General features: G+C 48.2%; 1 protein-coding gene across 3 annotated transcripts in view; it reads left to right on the top strand.

Moving 5' to 3' along the window:
• Window positions 1-18,543, top strand: part of HEXD (hexosaminidase D) — a 231,832-nt gene that overhangs the window by 131,435 nt on the left and 81,854 nt on the right. For all 3 annotated transcript variants that reach the window (XM_086930654.1, XM_086930655.1, XM_086930653.1), the window contains exon 8: window positions 3,723-3,918. In XM_086930654.1, coding sequence (XP_086786780.1) covers window positions 3,723-3,918 — 196 coding nt within the window. The remainder of the gene's footprint in view (window positions 1-3,722; window positions 3,919-18,543) is intronic.

The raw sequence follows: 18,543 nt of genomic DNA, 5'->3' as shown, positions 1-18,543 counted from the left end.
AGGGTCTTGAGCTCAAATGTCCATGGACTCGATAATTCTCGCTTAGGTGCCTGACCTAATCTTGGGTTCACACTCTGCAACTCTGGGCATTAAGCTTGCTTAATCTCCACAACGGCCCCCCGCGGCGGGATGCCTGGCTTTCACCTTGGGGATGCCCTGTAGGGGCTATCTCACAAGGAAAAGCCAGGACGGGTTCCCAAGGCAAGTGCGGAGATACCCCTTCGGGGGTCGATTCTGGCGCTATATAAGAAACATAATAATAATAATAATAATAAAGCATAGCTGCCAAGGTTTTCAGATTGCTGTGTGTGACATTTTTAAAATGTCTGTGTAATTATGAGTGACATTCCAACTACTATGAGTGACACTTTCTCCCGAACAAAATCAAGCAATGAAAACGAGGGAAACATATTAATATTAGGAAATTACACCCATTAGAGCAACAAGAAACTCTAAGAAGATGTTGAAATAGCCGGAAAGCACCAGACATGTAAGGGCCGACACATAGCTAGGGGTCACAATTCGGCCAAAACATCCACATTGAGCCATGTAATAAAAATCAATTTACTGATTACAGTAAGGCGCCACCAGCTATTACTAACCTGTGGCTGAGAGTAAGTTGCCTGGCATTTTTAAGCAAATAACATTACAGTACAATGAGGCATGATTGGGATTGGGGTTAGGACAAGCCTCGGGAGAAGAGACTGACTGAGGTACACATAGCCTACCTATGTAGGCTGTATTATATAAAAAATACCTTTTCTGAGACACTGACTAGCAGTAATAATTCTAAAGCTCAGCGTCCGACCACCCTGGTCAGGGTCCGGTAAGTTGCCCCGTGCTATGACCTACGAGTGTACCAATGTGTGTCATGCAGCAGGCTGTAAGTCTAGTTTGAAAAACATATATGGCACAGAATTGTTTATTTTAAGATATTCCAGCTATTTGCCAGAAACATGTTGAACCGCCACTGGACAGGGCCAGTAACCCGCGCTACCAGGCAGAATAGTATCATTGAGCACTCCCAGGGAGCTCCTATGCCCGAACCTGCAGTGGTGTCTGCTGCTTTGCTAGAGTCTAGAGAACATGTTTGTGTCCTTGAACTGCTTACTTCTGCACACTGCATACCACGCCCTCCTAGCTGTCCTGCCTGTACCTGCCTAAGACTTACACAGTTTGCGGGGGGGGGCCTCTTTGTGAACTTGCCTTGCCACCTTCCACCAACCCCTGGCTAGGCCTGCTCTTCATCTCTCCCACGGACGGAAACACAAAAATTAAATATGCCTGTTATTATCCCCCAGCCAGAACCCCTCTTCGGACCTGGCTGGGAATAAACCCTATAATCAGGCTCTACGTCACTCCCCACTCCTGGCTGTGCACCACTGAATGCTGCTGGTGCCTGTCCTGGGGAGCCGCGGCGCCCGACTGCTGCTGTGCCTGTCCCAAGTTGTTCGGCCTCCATAATGAAAGCACCCGCGCTTGCTGCAGCAATTTTAGAATACAAATTTCACACTCCTAAAATTAGATTAGATAGTGTTAGTGACTGTCAAATTATAGTGAGTTCACTTACAGTTCGTCTTTTCACTCTCTTCTCTACCCAGGCTAAGGCAGCGTGACTGCACCGGTGACGACAGGCCCTCAGCCTCTCACTGCGCTTAACTGCATCATGTTGCCTCGTGTTGGCCGGCCCAAGCGGCGTGTCCATTTAGCTCCTCAACCTGCCTCCCCCCCACATCGCGCGCGTCCCGGCAGGGCAGTCTGAGTGACTGGTCAGTGCGAAGAGCAGCGTAGCACCATGATTACCCCGAGTGGCCCACGAACAAGTTATTAACTAACTCCCGGCTGCACTTTCTGGAAGCAGGACGTTACGTGACGTCCTCCTGTAACGCGCTACACTGAACGTTGGGCGGGCTATGGCGCCACTCGGACTGTCTAGTGACTCAGAGCCCTGCTGCGCGCCCCCTCAGAAATAACAAAAGATACATTGTGGCAGCACTGGCTGCCACTCTCGGACGCTAAGCTTGAGTTGCTAGGAGGACTCCCAAACCTACAGGAGCTGAGCAACCTGTGCAAGCACTGATGCGAGCTGCCAACTGGAACACACTGCTTACAGCATGCTTTCTGTGACAGCTCTCATGCATTATGCGTGACAATGCATTTCAGTGCGGTGATGCGGAGCACCACACTGAAATGCGTTATACTTGGCAGGACTGAGAAAGTAAATGAAAAAATATAATCTGTTTTCGAGAGGAGCGTTGCTTTTTAATATTGTGGAACCAATGCAAGATTACTTATTGGTTGTCAGGAGTTATCTTCTGAGTATTTCAGGACTATGACCCTCATTACGAGGTGCCCTGAGCGGGAGAGGGCTATAGGCAGCAACAGGTTTCCTGGTTTTCCTGGCCCTTATTTACTGGAATATTACATGCTCCTAATGCAGACAAGAAAAAAAAGCCCTGACACCATTTACCACCTGCTCAAAGCAGAGGGCAGATCTGTGTAGATTTGGGCCACGAAATTGGACCAGGTATTCCTTTGTCTTAGGGTTATTCCCTGTTCCAGTGAAGTTACTCGTACCCCACATTAACTAACAGAGAAGTACTTGTCGGAATCCTCAATTCAGAACTAACATGGATCTTGTAATGAGGGTCTGTGAAGGTTTACACAACAGCAACTGTGAATCTCTCCCTAACCTACCTCATAGCATTATATATTCGTGTTTAAACATGTTCCGGTCCTTATTTATCTTTATCGTTACATTATCTTCCTAAATCGACCTGGTTTGGAATTATGCCTGACTATTCTCTTTACAGTCATATTGTATATTATATATGTTTGTGTTTTTAACCTATTTCCATATGTTGTTAAGCGCTCTGATACCCAAGGGTCATGTTCGCTCTATAGAAAACTTTTCAATAAATAAATAAATACAAGTGGAAATGCAGTACGCCTAGCTGTTACACGAGGTTAGTTTTCGTGAATACAAAGAGCAAATTTTGTTAAGGACCATTAGCCCAAATCTACCTTCTCTGTCAGGCTCTTATTCCAGGGCCGCGCAAGGGGCCCAGATAAAGCTGGGATTGGATGAAATGAAATAGTTGCTGTATTCCCTATTGGCCATGGCGAAAACCTTATTTTTTTGTTTCAGAGCTCCATGTGAACTTTGCACTGATCTGTGGGTCCAATAGAACTCTCAGATAATCACTAGCATAGAATCTCTTGGAGATATTTAAGAAAGTGCTAAAGTGACATTCCTAGGGAGATTTCCTGTTTTAACTCCCTGCTATTGCACATGACAGTGGTGGGATTAGTGCAAATTCTCTATGCAAAAAGCTAAATGTGCTGTATAGCTGACATTTATGCAAGAAATTAAAAAATCTAGAGTGAACTCTGAATAGTAAAATTCCGTGATGCAACATTTTTTAGGAAACATGCAGAGCGGAGAACAAACAGGCAACAGATAATATATAAGGAACACTTGATTAACTGTGTCAGAGTAGGAACTTTTAAAATGGTAGCACAAAAGGTCAAAATATTGTTTGTAGAAAATTCTTAGAGGTAAAATTTACATTTCAAAATTGTAAGAAGTATATTTAGATCCTAGAGCAGAATAAGGATCACATGATGTTATGAGGTTTCTAAGAACCGCATCCCCTAAAATACGTTATCTGCAGTTTGTTTGTTGCTGTGTGGCGATTTTTAAGACTTTCTCTTTTTTTCAGTACAACTCGTGGAGAAATACCAGCGATGTGGCTTCTCAAAAATGTGGCTTGCCAGTGCATTCAAAGGGGCCACTGGGGTGAATCAGTGTTTAACCAACATTAGACATCATGTTGACAACCATCTCCTGTGGCTGCAAGTAGCCAACAGCAAGGTCTCTGGTCTCATACAAGGAATCGCTTTGACAGGCTGGCAAAGGTAACTTAAGAAACTTCTCCCGTTATCCTTTATTTTTGTGCGCGCCAAGAGTTGTTAGGAGTCACTTTTATTTTTGCAGTAAATCTGGCCCCACAACCAGTGCTACGAGCAGACAGTAAACTTATAAAGAGTTTAAAAACAATTAGGGGTATTGCCAAATGGGAAAAATTAGTAATAAGGGCTGAAATAGAAAGATATTTCATGTGTGGCACAGGTTCCCCACGTAGTTAGAGAAACGTATTCTGTAGCCATGAGACTTTAAATATCCAACCTCATGTGCAGCAGTGCGTTGTTCCACAGAGCGACCTGAAATTCTGAACCACTTTGATAGTTATTAATGCTATTTTCAGTCTGCCATCAAAATCCACAATAACCATTGACATTTTCTCAATAAAACAAGTTACCTACCTTTGGTGTTGCTCTTTTCGGAGAATACTCTAATCGTAGATTCCTCACCTTAGAATACCCTGCTTACTGCAAGACCGTAACCGGAGAAATTGGTAGCATTTCTGCTGTGCACTACTAGATGATGCTGTGCAGCTCCCCGTCGGCTCCATACCGTCCTGAAAGTGATGAAGCAGAGCTGTGTATAAGCACCCCTCCTCTGTGCAGACATCAGTTTCTTATCTATTACCTGTCCACAGCGCTGGAAGCAGAATATGAATAGTTGATGTTTACAATTTGCTGAGTACCAATTTGTGACCCTTTGAGGTGTTAAAAAAGAGAACTCTCCACAAAACGTGGAGGTGAAAGTGCAGTGAGGAGCCTGCGGTTACATAGAGTATCCACCACAAATTGCATTACTGAAGGTAAGTAACTTTTGATGGATACATCTAAAGACACATTCCTCAACTTAGGATAAATACCAAAGCAGTACTTTCACAAGGTGGAGTGTGCTCAGACCAAATGTCTTGCAGAACTGAGCTGGGGAAATGTCCTTCACGCCACACCTGGCAGTAAAGGCAGTAGTGCTCCATTATGCAACGATACCCATGTCACATCCTGGCAGAGGTCAAGGACAGACACTAAGTTTGACAACACTTTGGCAGCTGCCTTAGCCTTGGTGGAATGGGCTCTCAGACCTTCCGGAGGCTGCTTCTTGGCCAGTGCATTGCAGACCTTCATGTAGAGGACTATCCACCTCGACAAGATGCTCTTCTGCCCAGCCTCCTCTTTCTTAGCTTCAGAAACCCCTACCCACAAAAGTAGATTGTATATTAGGTGTTCCTAAAAAAAAAGGAAAAGCAGCTGGCTTGTAGGAGACTGCACTACCTGGATCTGTCACGTGGTAAGCTATTATTGCCCACCTCAAATGATCAGCTTCCCTTTGACCATGAATAGAAACATGTATAGAGGGTGGATGAGAGGCAATACTAACGAGTAACAGGTAAAGAAATGCAGTGATCGATCTTAGTGAGGACTGGAAAGAGCTGTGTCCGGATATCGTTCTGTGGCCTGCGGGTGAAAGGCAGACAAACAAATTAATATACCAACCGAGTGAACACAACTTCACAGACGGCATAACACTGGACCACAGTGTAAAACCGCTCGCAGCAGTGGGACTTTGCCTTGATTTGGAATCCTTTTGCCTGCATCCCCGGGACTGCAAGGACCAGAAGCCCGAAAATCATACACAGCTGGGTCCTCTTCCCGCCACCTCCTCGAGGCTTTAAAACTGCTCGCGGCCCCCGCTTCGCGGGAGCCACTCGCAGCCGCCACTCGCAGCACTGGGACTTTGCCTTGATTTGGATTCCTTTTGCCTGCATCTCCGGGACTGCGAGGACCAGCAGCTCGAAAATCATACACAGCTGGGTCCTCTTCCCGCCACCTCCCTGAGGCTTGAAAACTGCTTGCGGCCCCCGCTTCGCGGGAGATGCTCGCAGCTCGCAGCAGTGGGACTTTGCCTTGATTTGGAATCCTTTTGCCTGCATCTCCGGGACTGCGAGGAGCAGCAGCCCAAAAATCATACACCGCTGGGTCCTCTTCCCGACCACCTCCTTGCAGCATATTTAAATCACCTCGAATTCCCGCCCCGCGGGACCCGCGCGGGCGTGTGCCGGACGATGCCCGGGCCAAGGGCGGGCCCGTTTAAGCCCATTGTAGCTCAGAGGAGACCCGACTGGGCCACCCCTCTTTCATTTGGCGCATTTCACATTCCCACTACCGCTACCAATAGTAAGTACCTATCTGGGTGAAGATTTGTATCAGTAACATGGCAGCGCGCGAAAGTAGGAGTAAGGCAGCTACCTCAAGTGGATTATTAACAGGAAGGTTGGATAACTTTATTATCAGAGCCAACTCAGATATAACCAGGGGATAATCTTAATGGAGCGTCGGGTTTCTCAAGATCTAGCCCTAGCTAAAAGATCGTCCCTGGGCCATTTCGCAAATGCTCGTACACCTGAACCCATCATGCGAGCGAATATAAATTACGTTCTTGTGACCGTACATAGTCCACCTATCTCCCAGGATCAGGGCCATATCTCCCCAGCTGAGCAGCTCTAACCATCAGAGGCAATAGAGACTACCATAGTGTCAACCACGGCTAGCTCTCCTGAAAGACCTAACACTCGGCAGCTGCGGGAGAGACGTGAGGGGGCGATATCCAAGAGGAAGCGGGAGGCTGCTACTGTCATTGGAGGCAGGAAGAACAAACTTGCCAAAGGTACTGGTAATAGTGATATAACATCCAAGCACCAGGGGCCAGAGGTTTTGAACCCCACGGACATAAATGCCCCATCACCACTGACTGTAATCAGTTCAGAAGTAATCTCTTCATGTGCGGCTGATTCCATCGGCGAAACAGTGGCATCGGAGGATCCTCTCCTTGCAAATTTGGGCGCCTTACTAAGATCTTCTCTCCAGCCACTTGAAGATAGACTCACACAGATTGAGCAGCAGCTCTCCAAGATTAAACAAGCTACACTGGAAACTGCGGACAGTATAAAGACAATGTGTTGTCTCTGGGCAGTGTACAATCGAACACCTTACGGGGGGGGGATTGTAACACATAAATCTATTCCCCCTGTAGTACCACTTACTCTTAATATACCCACTGCAAAACCATCTGCACCTCTGGCCACACTTACTAATACTCCAGTAGGGGTTATCACAGTAAAGTCAAAAGAAGGCAGTTGGGATTTACCCGACGCGGTCTCTTCTGGGGAATGTAGAATTGACCTGCCCCCAGAATCGAGCCTGTATCTGGTAGTCTTGACAGGGGTTCCCGAAATAAGTAATCCCAGTTTGGAATCGTTTATGTCCCTAAAAAACAAAGTCTCTGATTGGCTCAATAAAAATAGACCACATTACCAGCGAAATATTGATGGTGCGCAGGTTGTCTTGGGTGGGGCATAGGCCAAAAACCATAACTGGTGATTGTGTGTTGGTAAATTTTAAGGACCCACGGACTGTGGAGCATATTTGTAATTGGAGGTACCATAGTCCTGGGGCAACCATGCAACCCCTCCCATTCTCATATTTTTACCTCCCACCCCACATTTCTGATATGGAAGGTTATTGGACCCTAGTAGAGCACCGAGGTGTGGGTAGGGCTGAGAGGGGGTGGCATGTGCAACCACATGTACCCAGCCAAATACGTACCCAAAAAAGGTTCAGTGTTTTGGAAATGGTGAAATGGTTGATTGACTGCAGCGCAGTCGGTGGAAACCTATGGCATCTCCCAAAGTAGGAGCAATGTCAACCCTGTGGGAGTTGCTGAGTCAACTAGTAGCCAATTGTCTAGTAATCCTTCAGATCCTCACCTGTTTACTCAGGAGACTATTACAGGTAAGAACCGTGTCGGGTCGTATATTGAAGCCCCTTCGAGAATGTGCAAGTGAAGGTGTCTTAATGGGGAGTGGTGCTATCTGCCCCATTGCTAGCAAACCGAGCTCTGTGACAATATTGTTTTGGAATGTGGCAGGCTTACCCAACAAATTGGCTTGCCCAGAGTGGGGTTCCTTTGTGGATAAGAATGACATATTCCTCTTTCAAGAGACCTGGGCTAGGGATGAACAACTCCGAGTGGGATATGCCGCATTCCATGTACCCGCTCGTTGGGGGGGGGGGGGGGGGGGGGGTTACCACTTGGATCGGTCTGCATGTGGGCTGCATGGCTGAGACTCTAACCACCCACTCAGATGATGTTCAGTGTGTAGTCCTGAAGTGGCCAAATTCTTTCAAGCTTGCCATCGTGAACGTTTATTCACGACCGGTAAGCGTAGCCAGTGAGTCAACCACCATTGACGAGTTGTCGCATTTCTTGCACACTATCACTAGTGACACCCACCTCCTCGTAGTTAGCGATTTTAATTGTCATTACGAGCCCCTACTGGGGATGAATGAAGGTGCCCTCATGGCGGAGGACGATCATTGGGCCATACCTCCAAGTCAATCCCCATTCCCCATCCCCATCCCCGATCCAGATCACGGCCCTAACTCTAAACCATTCTATTAGGGCCTTTAATGGCCGTACTCTTTCGGATACTCCATCTAGGTGTAACTTCAATAAAATGGGACAAGAGTCGCGCCTTGACTATATTATGGTCGAGACGCAGCTGTGGTCCAAGGTTATTGATTTTAAGGTAATTACCAGGGTTGATAGCGATCACAACGCTCTAAGTCTGGAGATGGTTTTTCCTGGCCCAGGAGAGAATGTAACGGCAGATCTGGAAGCCCCACGAGACAGGACAATATTAACAAATGATAGACGCAGGGTTAAGTGGGAAAAAATAGTGGCATCCCCGGACGAACTATCTAAATTATATAATCTAATTTTTCCCCTGTTTGTGGAGGTCGATGTTTTAAATACCCAGCCTCCGCCTTCCGATTTCAATGAAAAAATGCAGGCTCTGCATAGGGACCTAGTTTCTAGCCTAGTTGAGGTTTTTAACACCCAGGTGCCCAAAAGGAGAAAAAGGGCTCCTGCATCTTCCGGGTATAATACTGCATGTATAACGGCTAAGTCCGAGCTGGTCCAGGCTCTAAAGCTTGGCAGCAATAAACCCCAAATTCGTGCCAGGAGACTGCAGTACAAAGAATTAATAAAATACACAAAGCAAGAGAGGGATCTTGAAAAGTGGACTAACCTAACTAGTGCCCTAAATTCACGGGATGCACGCAGATTTTGGTCAATAGTTAGTACAGGCTGTGGAGAACCAAAATCCGCTATTGAACCAAATATAGAGGCAAAAGTTTGGGAAGAGCACTTTAAGGCCCTATACTCAGTAGAATCAGGTGTGGAAAGTATGCCGGTACCCCTAGTTTTAACTGACCAGTACGATGACTTAGAATTCACCATAGAGGAAGTATGTCATGCAATAGCCAAACTTGCGGTGGGAAAAGCCCCGGGCCTTGATAAACTTCCGGGAGACCTCTTCAGACACCAACCTAGGATTTGGGGCCCTTACCTCCATATAATTTTTAATGCAGTCCTGAGGGGCATGGAGGTTCCCTGTACTTGGCTGGGAGCAGAGATTGTCCCAATATTTAAGAAGGGCTCTCCTCTGCTCCCAGCCAACTACAGGCCCATCAGCCTCATCGATGTTCCGCAAAAAAAAATTGCGCGGCTCATCTTAGATCGTTTACAGGACTGGATGGAGGAGCGCGCAATCCTCAGACCGTACCAAGCGGGGTTTAGGAGGAACACCTCCACCATGGATCAAATCTTTCGCCTAATATTACTGTTCTAGAAAACGGCGAAGATTGAGGGTGGCAGCCTCTACATGGTGTTCGTGGACCTCCGCTCCGCTTTTGATTTAGTGCCCCGGGGGAAACTGTGGACCGTGCTCCAAAAACTGGGTGTCCCGCCCCAACTCCTGAACTTGCTGATGAGGTTGCATGAGGGGAACTTCATGCAGGTTAGATGTGGGAGGAATTGGGCGCTGTCATCCAGGTTCTCCGTCGGCAGGGGGGTAAGGCAGGGGTGCATATTGGCACCTACCCTGTTCTGCCTCTATGTAAATGGCGTAATTGCACATCTAGATGGTGTTCCCAACAATGATGCGCCAAGGCTGCCAGGTAGCAGGGTGCGGCGATCATGTTTGCAGACGACACCCTGCTACTTTCCAAGTCTCCTATGGGGATACAGCGCATATTGGACGGCTTCGAGGATTTCTGCAGAAGCCACGGTCTGGAGATAAACGCCGATAAGCGAAATTTATGATCTTCGAACCCGCCAGCATCTACCCGCCCGAATCCGAGCTTGGGCACAGTGAGATTAGAAAGGGTGACGACCTTTGAATATTTGGGGGTAACTATAAATGAAAACCTGTCAGGGGCCCCAACAAGTAAAATTACAAATGAAACTGGCCCAGCTTGCGGGGGAATCCTTAAGCTCTCCAATACATCTACATTTAAACCTGTGAGTCCCCCTTTGGAGATCTATGAAACCCAGACGAGGGCTGCAATTTTGTATGGGGGGGCGCTGTGGAGACATTCTTGTAGGCCTGAAATTGCCAAAACCTAAAAAAAATTTATTAGACAGATGTTGGAACTCCCACAAAGTACCCCTCTTCTTCCTTTAAGGCTGGACTTGGGGTTGAGACCCATTAAAGATGAACTAGCACTCAAACCCCTCAGGTTTTGGCGTAGGCTCCCAGAGTTGCTGAATTATAGGCTAGAACTTAAGGAAATATTATATTGTCATAGTGCAGCAAAAATACCCTGGCTTATGTTTTTAAAGTAGGAATTTGTAAGATTGTGATTGCCTGCCTTGTGGTATGAACCGGAAAGGAGCTGCCAAGAGGTCTCGCATAAGTTGCTCACTAGGATTATTGTGGACAAAAAACTTGCTGCTGTTTTGTCTGACCCTCATGCTGGCACCTTGATTAATTCCTTTTTAACACTCAAAGTTTCTTATTCTTTCGAGGACTTTATGGATGATATCTATCCCATTGCATCCAGGAAACTTTATTTACAATGGAGATACGGTACTCTACCCTTAAGAGCTTTTACAAGCAATTGGTCAGCCTTTACCAACAAGACTTGTCCAGGGTGTAGCTGTGACTTAGAAGACAAACTTCACGGTCTCTTCTTTTGTCCAGACTACAGCAAATCCAGGAAGTACTGGCTAGTACCTCTATGCAAAAACTTGGGTTTTGTACAGTGTATATATGCTTTTAGAATTTTATAAACTGATACGTCTAGGCATATTGTATTTGCAGTTTCCCAGTTCTTGCTAGCTATGTGGACTAAGCTCAGGCGTATGACTGCTAATGAATGTTAAGGTTCATTTATTGATAGATCTGTTATATTGAAATCATGTGACACTCTAGCATGAATGAATTTTATTATCAACTGTGTCTATTTTAATGAATTGCATTATCATCTTTATATATTGTTTTATCTTGTACTCTTTTATGGCAAATAGCTGAAATAAAGATTTCATGATGATGATGGTAATACACCCACAGACGACTCTTTGAGTCTAAGGCTTCGTCACTGACGACCTCTCACACCCATTACTCCTACCTACCTTTGCCTATGATGTCCGTTACACGGCATCGCTAATCGCCCTGAAGAAGCTCTTGTTTGGGCGAAACGCGTTGGCTGTTTCCAAAGAATGCAAACCAAGCTACTTAAAGACTTTTTTATTGCTTGTCAACTTGTATACACTGTATCTCTTTACCTGTTACTCATTCGTATTGCCCCATATCCACCCTCTATACTAGCTGTTCCTTGGTAATCTCTATGTAAAACTAAAATCCCATTTGGGTCCAACTGCCTCTGCTCCTCTTTCGAGGCGGTATGAGGAGGAGATAATGCTGGTAAAATGATGGATTACCTACCGTGGAAGGGAGTTATGTCTTTTGGCAAGAAGTCTGTCCGAGCACCAATTTATCTTGAAAAAACAAGGTGGAAGTTGGGTGAAACAAGAAAGCCTTTAATTCACTCATGCGACAAGCTGACATAATTGCACTGAGGAAGACAGTCTTCAAGGTTCGAAAGCACATGGAGCAGCAATGCTTTGGCCTGAAAATCATAATCATGAAGAATATTAAAACCAATTTAAGGGCCCACTCTCTCATCAGAAACCGCTTGGGAGGGAACGTGTTTGTCAAACCGTCAATAAAACTCACCCCAAGAGGTGATTTGAACAAGGATATTTAAACACAGAAAGGCAATATTGACTAACAAATAACCCACTGTAAGGCCCTGTTAAGCTGAAGTCAAAACAAATAAAAGGTTTTTGGACATCTTTGCCTCTAAGGTCTGTGTCATGGCATCACATGGGCACACACAAATTAATTTCGTTGTAAAGCATTTGGTGGTGAGAAACATCCACCACTTCAGGTGGCAAATCAAAGGCAGTCAGTTGTGCTGCTCAGTCTCAAACATGTAGGTGCTGACTGCATAGATTTAGATGGAGAAGCTTGCCCAGTTGCTGAGCTTGAAGGTGTGTCCTAATGGGTAGCCCTATAAGATGATAGACACTAATGCCTGGGAGTTCATGATATCACATTCTCCTGACTCAATCGGAATTTGCTAGAATGATTAGGTCCCGGTCGTTCTTGATCTTACTCAAAATGTGGGCAGGAGAGGTAGTAGCAGGTAGGCATATGGGAGTCCCCTGTTCCCATCCAGACTGGATGTTTCTTTCAACAAGTGTTCTAGTGGAATCCCCAGCGCGCAGAAGTGTTGATGCAGCTCATTCTTGACTGTGACAAAAAGAGTTACCCAGGGAGTTTCTCCTCGGGTGAAAGATGCCTGAGCCACATCAGGATGCAGCCAGCTCTTGTGATCTTCCAGGTGAAGTCTGCTCAGTTAGTCGACTCTGGCATTCTGAGACCAGGTAGTTGGTGACTACAAAGATGCCCTTTCATTCCAACAATATTTAGGGACAAAAACAAAAAGCATCCTGGAAGGGACCCAGAACCCCACTCCACCCTGCTTGTTGCAGTACCACATGGTGGTGTCCGAAACAACCTGTTCCAGCTTCCCATTGATTGACTCCAGGAAGGACTTTGGGGCCAGACAAATAGCCCATAGATCCAATAGACTGATGCGAAGCTGGCCCTCCATAGAAACCAGAGTCCTCTCCTCTTCACTTCCACGGGTGACCCATCCAGGCCCAGCAGAGGTGAGTCCCATCATCACTGTTAGCTCTGGGTGGGGAAGGCAGAGTGGCTCGCTGCAGGACAATTTGTGGTCAGTCAGCCATCTCTACAGCGCTTGAGCTGTCTTCTATGAAAGCTGGATGATGTCAAAAAGGTAACCTCAATACTGGCCTCACTGGGACTTCACGTTGCACTGCAGGGCTCACTCTTGCTGCCAAGGAAGATGAATTAGGCTAATAGGCAAAAGTCTCAAAGTTACTCTCACCTGCATCCAGAATTGTGCCTGAAATATTGGCATCATAGCCTGAATGTCCTGGGTTTGTTGCTGTGAAGGGAAACCCCTGTTTTCACCGTGTCCAATATCACCCCAATTAATAAAAGACTCTGCAAGGGAATCAGATAGGGCTTTGGCTCACCTATGGTGAAACCCAACAATGTCAAAACATTTGCTGTCGTCCGGGTGTGGTCCACACCTGACTATGGTAAGCCTGCCATGGGCAGTTAGATGTTGAGGTGCGGAAATACAGGCACCCCTGAGCTTCAAAGATGTGCAGGTAATGTCTGTGGGCCTGAAGGACAGGTATATAAAAATACATGTCCAAGTCCATGGACACCATCAAGTCTTCTGAGTCCTGAGCAGATTGGTTCTGGGCCCATGAGAACTTGCACACAATGAAGCAATCATACTTAGTGAAGTGCTGAATTAATCCACTTAAAAGTTAAAATATTCACCAAAAAATAGACAAACTGTTATATTCCTTGTTTATATGTATTGCTTGATTCTACTCTGTATCATTTAAGTATGCATTTTTCAATGTTCTCTGTTGCCTAGCAGAGTAGAATGTTCCTCTCTTGGAAGCTCCTGTGTGCAGTTATAGGCTGGATGCTGATGAAGAGAGACACTCTGTCTGGATCTTGAGTGTTGTACTTCTTTCAAGATTAAATCTTTTTTTTAACCTACCTACTGGATTCCTGCAATTTGTTTCAGGATACAACATTAATTTGGCGAGATACAACACAAACTAGTCTAGGTCCTGATAGGAGTTTGTACAAAAAAATCAACATATAGGGTACTCATTACGAATGGCTCAGTTAATTACGATATTTTATCACACAACTTGCAATTAGAATTCCAGTGACTAACAGTACACTTTCTCAGTGGTTCCCTGTTAAATCTCAGCAGGTCCAGCCTGCCAAAATTTGTAGGGTGAAAAATGCCCGATAATTGTTGAGAAATGTAGATATTGGTGCATTGAGCTTAACAAAATCAGCAACTTATTATCTTAGGGGAAAAATGAATTGGGAGTTATTTATTGGACCTGATAAATACCGACCCAGCGGAGTCATTCTTAATTAGGGCCGTAGAATGTAAGGGTGGGCAGCACCACGCGGACATTAGGATTCAAAGTTGTGCTGCATGCAGTCATGCCAAGCGTCACGCAACAGGTGTGACGCTCACGCATTTCAGTGCGGTGATCCGCATCACCGCACTAAAATGCATTGTCACGCATTTCGACTTGTGCCAGGCTCGCCAGCGGCGCTCCTGTGCCCGGGCTCTCAGTGTTCTGAGAGAGGTGCTGCCAGCCGCCCGAGTGCCTAAACAGTTAACTGAGAGACTCTGCTGCAGCGCTCAGCGGCACGCTACAATGTATCTAGTCTCTATGCCAGCAGCTGCCTGTGCTGTCCGACTAAGTTCCTGTTGCCCGGAAACTGTAAACATCATGCGCAAACAAATGGTGCAGGGGGCGCCGGCGCGGCTACTCAGACTCTGTCCTAGTCTGCTGCAGGGGGGACGGGCTGCCCTCTGAGTCAAAATACTCAGCTGTCAATCACCGCACCAGGGGGCCGGGATTAATCCGGATGTGCCGATTAGTGCGAGTGCAGGCTGTGCTGCACGAGACGCTCATGTCTCTCTGAGCGCCATCATGGCCGTGCGGAGCGCCCCGCAGCGCTTTGACACTGCAGCTCGCACCTTGCCCCAAGCCCACCTCCGGCAGCTGAGCTCCTCTGGTCAGCAGAGCGCCCCGGCGGCAGCGACAGACTCACTGCTGCTCTGGCCAAGCTGCGCCCAGGCCCGAGATCGGAGGACTGCGGAGCGTGGCCCGGGCTCGGGGGTGACGGGGGCCGCTGCCCGGCGGCGGCTTAGGAGTGACTGTGTCCGTCGGGATGAAGCAGCAGCCACAACTGGCAGGCAGACTCGTCAGAGTGGCCAGTGTTGAACCACATCGTGGCTGGGTGGGCACGGCAGCAGCTGAGCAAGCCACTTAGTAAATGTGTCAGTCACTGACTGTCACTGTTTTATTTATTGTTTATGTTATGCACTTTGCAGCGCTGCGTCACGCGGACAACTTACACGGACAACTTACCCCGGGTGTCAGAGAGCGCTTCAACAACAACAACTCTGTAGTACTGAGGAGAAACTAGTTATGAGGCAAATTAATTACACAAAAAGCTTAAGCAAACGTGTTACATGAGGTATAAGTGACAATCGTGAGAAAACGAGATTGCACAAACGCTGCATTACAGGAAAGTGGCATGATGACGCGACGCTTGCAAGTAAGTTATAAAAGCGTGCAAAGTTAGTAACAAGTAGACTAGAGCCTATAATAGTGCAATAAATAGCAGACACTCAAACAAAAGAACAAACGTAACATTACGTTGTAGGCAATGGTGGCACTGTCTAGTGCAAGTGTGACAGCAAACAAAATGTAAGAGGTAGCAACCATGTTAAGAGAAAAGTGACGCTCAGCAGCAAGAGCTCAGAGTTGTTTGTTAACTTCTATGTAGTAGCTTACCTCCCGTGACATACATTTATTTAAAAAAAGGCAGAAAGCTAGGCTGCGAATGTAGTAGGAACATTCATTTTCAAAGAAATTGGGTACCGGTAGGCCAGCCAGAAGGTGAGACACTCACTGTCACACAGCAGCACCTACGCAGAGAGTTAAGCACTGAGCCTTCAGCATTATTACAGCCCATCCCCTTGGACCTTCTACGAAGAGCACTGCGTCAGGTATTCTACTTGCCTGGCCGTAGCACCACCGTGACCTTTACTAACATGACATGATGCAGTGAAACAATAATTTCACATAATAAAAAACATCGATCTGCTGGGCTGCTCTGTCTGATCATCCTTCCGGAGTCAGATAGCCTGCTGCCCCTGGTTTAGTCTGACCTAATACCTCTGCAGCACGTGTTATCACAGCAGCTGCTCTGAGTGTCATCTAGGGCTGTGAATAGTGGGTATTATCAAGTCCGAAGTCGGGTCAGTGCATGGACATTTACACTCTCAGTGTTCTTCAGTGTCTTTTTTTTTTTCTGATTTGTGAAGTGGCCTGCCCGAAACACACCGAGTCACACAGACAGAGACCTGTGTTGTTGACTTCAGTGTGGCTCCTCTCTGCTCACACATCTTGTTGAGTTGGGGCCTGGACGGTCCGAGAGACCTGCCACAACATTGTAGTGTTGCACTAGGTGGGCGCAACCACTATGGCCCACAATTAATATTGCCATGATGTTCTCTACTCCCCTCAGGCGCAGGTTTAATGGTTTAGCCCGACGTAGTTACGGAGGGCACGTTCTAAAGCCTGCCTGCCCTGGGCGTGGCAGGCAGTGTACTGACCACAAAGGTACATACGTGTGGTCTCCAATTTGTTTATCTGTAGGCCCGACCAGAACACCACATTGGCGACGAGGTGGTCTCGCCTCCCCATCACGTGCTACACTCTGCCCCTCTGCACCGGGCTATCCTGCTCCTGTGGCCCCTACAGTGTGCCCGCCCTGCGAGCTCAGCACGCCCCGCCAGCGGAGTGTTCCCGGCCACCCTGCCCAGCCGCGCCGCTCCAACACCCTGCCGCCCAGACTCACCGCTGTCTCCTGATTCTCCAGGCGGGTGGATCCGCACAATCGAAGCCTGCCAGCAAGCCGCCCACAACCAGCAGAATCGCCCACAACCAGCAGAATCGGCTTCGCGGCCTCAGGTGCGTTCACCCCCCTCGGCGCCCCAGCCGCGCCCCTGCACACGCCTGCTCCCGGCCCGACACCGCGCCTGCCCGCCAGGCCTGCCGCGCACCTCTGGCGTGCGTTTCCTCACGCATCCCGCGTGCACCGCTACGGCCCTGCCGTTTCCCACGCATCTCGCGTGTGGTGCCCTGCTACTTCCCACGCATCTCGGGTGCAACGCTGCCGGACCTCTCCGCCGCTACCTGAAGTCGCCTGAAGGCGCCCCCAGAGTGCTCCTGGGCTCCTGGACCCCTGGTGACAGGGCATTTCTGGCTGTCGAGCCCCCCCTTCTCCCCAATGGCCATGGTACCACCGCTAGAGCCCTTTGCGGTCACAGGCACGCCTCCATCCCAAGCTGCTCGGTGGAGGAAATGGGCGGAACGCCTAGAAAACTACTTTGTGGCGGCGGACATCGCAGTCGAGCGGCGGCGAGCGATGCTCCTGCACCTAGATGGGGAAGCTATACACGACATCTCGAAGGACGTGGTGGAAGGAGGCCCGCCCCGGAACTACACCACGCTACGCCATAACGGAATACTTCGAACCATTCGCCAGCGCGGATTACGAGAGGTTCCTACTCCGCCAGGCCCGCCAGCTCCCAGAAGAGTCAGTAGATGTATTCTATGCAAGGCTTAAGAAGCTAGCCAGCACATGTACCCTCCCGGACGCCGATGACGAGATTCGCGCCCAATTCATACAAGGCTGTGCGTCCTCGAAACTGCGTGAGAGGATCCTAGAAACCGACAACATGCCCATGTGCGACATCCTGGCGTTAGGGCGATCTAAGGAACTATCAAAAGCCAGAGCCGCTCATATGGAACCAAAACCCACGGTTGCAGAACCAGTGTGCGCCATCAAAACCGGTGCCACCGACACTCGCACGAGGCAAACCCGGCGAGGAAGGCAAGGTCCACTTCCTCCAGCCCACGACCGCGCCTGTGTATGGTGTGGAGGAGCAACACCCCACAACGGAGCATGCCCTGCACAAGGGAAGATCTGCAGCGCATGTGGGAAGGCCAACCATTTTGCAAGTGTATGCCTGTCAACACAGAGGAAAAAGTTCAATGGTCCGCCCCGGAGAGTGAGACAGATAGAACCACTGCCAAACGCCTCCGCCAACAGCGACATGGACGACGACGATGAGGCGGACGCAGCTTCCTTCCACGTAGTACTAATGCTCAACACTCTAGCCGCTTCACCATCTGCAGAACCTATGTGCACAGTCAACGTGCAGGATCAAGCGGTGGCGGCTCTGATTGACACTGGAGCAACGATCAACCTAATGGCGGCCAGCGTCTACCGGACTCTAAACACTCCGCCAGTGCTCCACCCCACGAGAGTACAGGTGTACGCCTACGGCACCAGGCGACCCCTACGCCTGTGCGGAGTCTTCCGGACAGAAGTATCACATGACTCCCATCAACTGCACTCTAAGATCTATGTATCGCAAGAAGGATCCGGATTCCTGTTGGGCTGCAGAACCGCCCAAGATTTAGGGCTGATCCATTTCGCCCTCACGGTCCAAGCTCACAGCCTCGACCATCTCGTGCTACAACACACGTCACTG

Source organism: Lissotriton vulgaris, chromosome 7 (genome assembly GCF_964263255.1).
Source record: "Lissotriton vulgaris chromosome 7, aLisVul1.2, whole genome shotgun sequence".
NCBI classification, from domain to species: domain Eukaryota; kingdom Metazoa; phylum Chordata; class Amphibia; order Caudata; family Salamandridae; genus Lissotriton; species Lissotriton vulgaris.
Note: the sequence above shows the minus strand (reverse complement) of the source record. Positions and strands in the feature narration are given on the sequence as shown.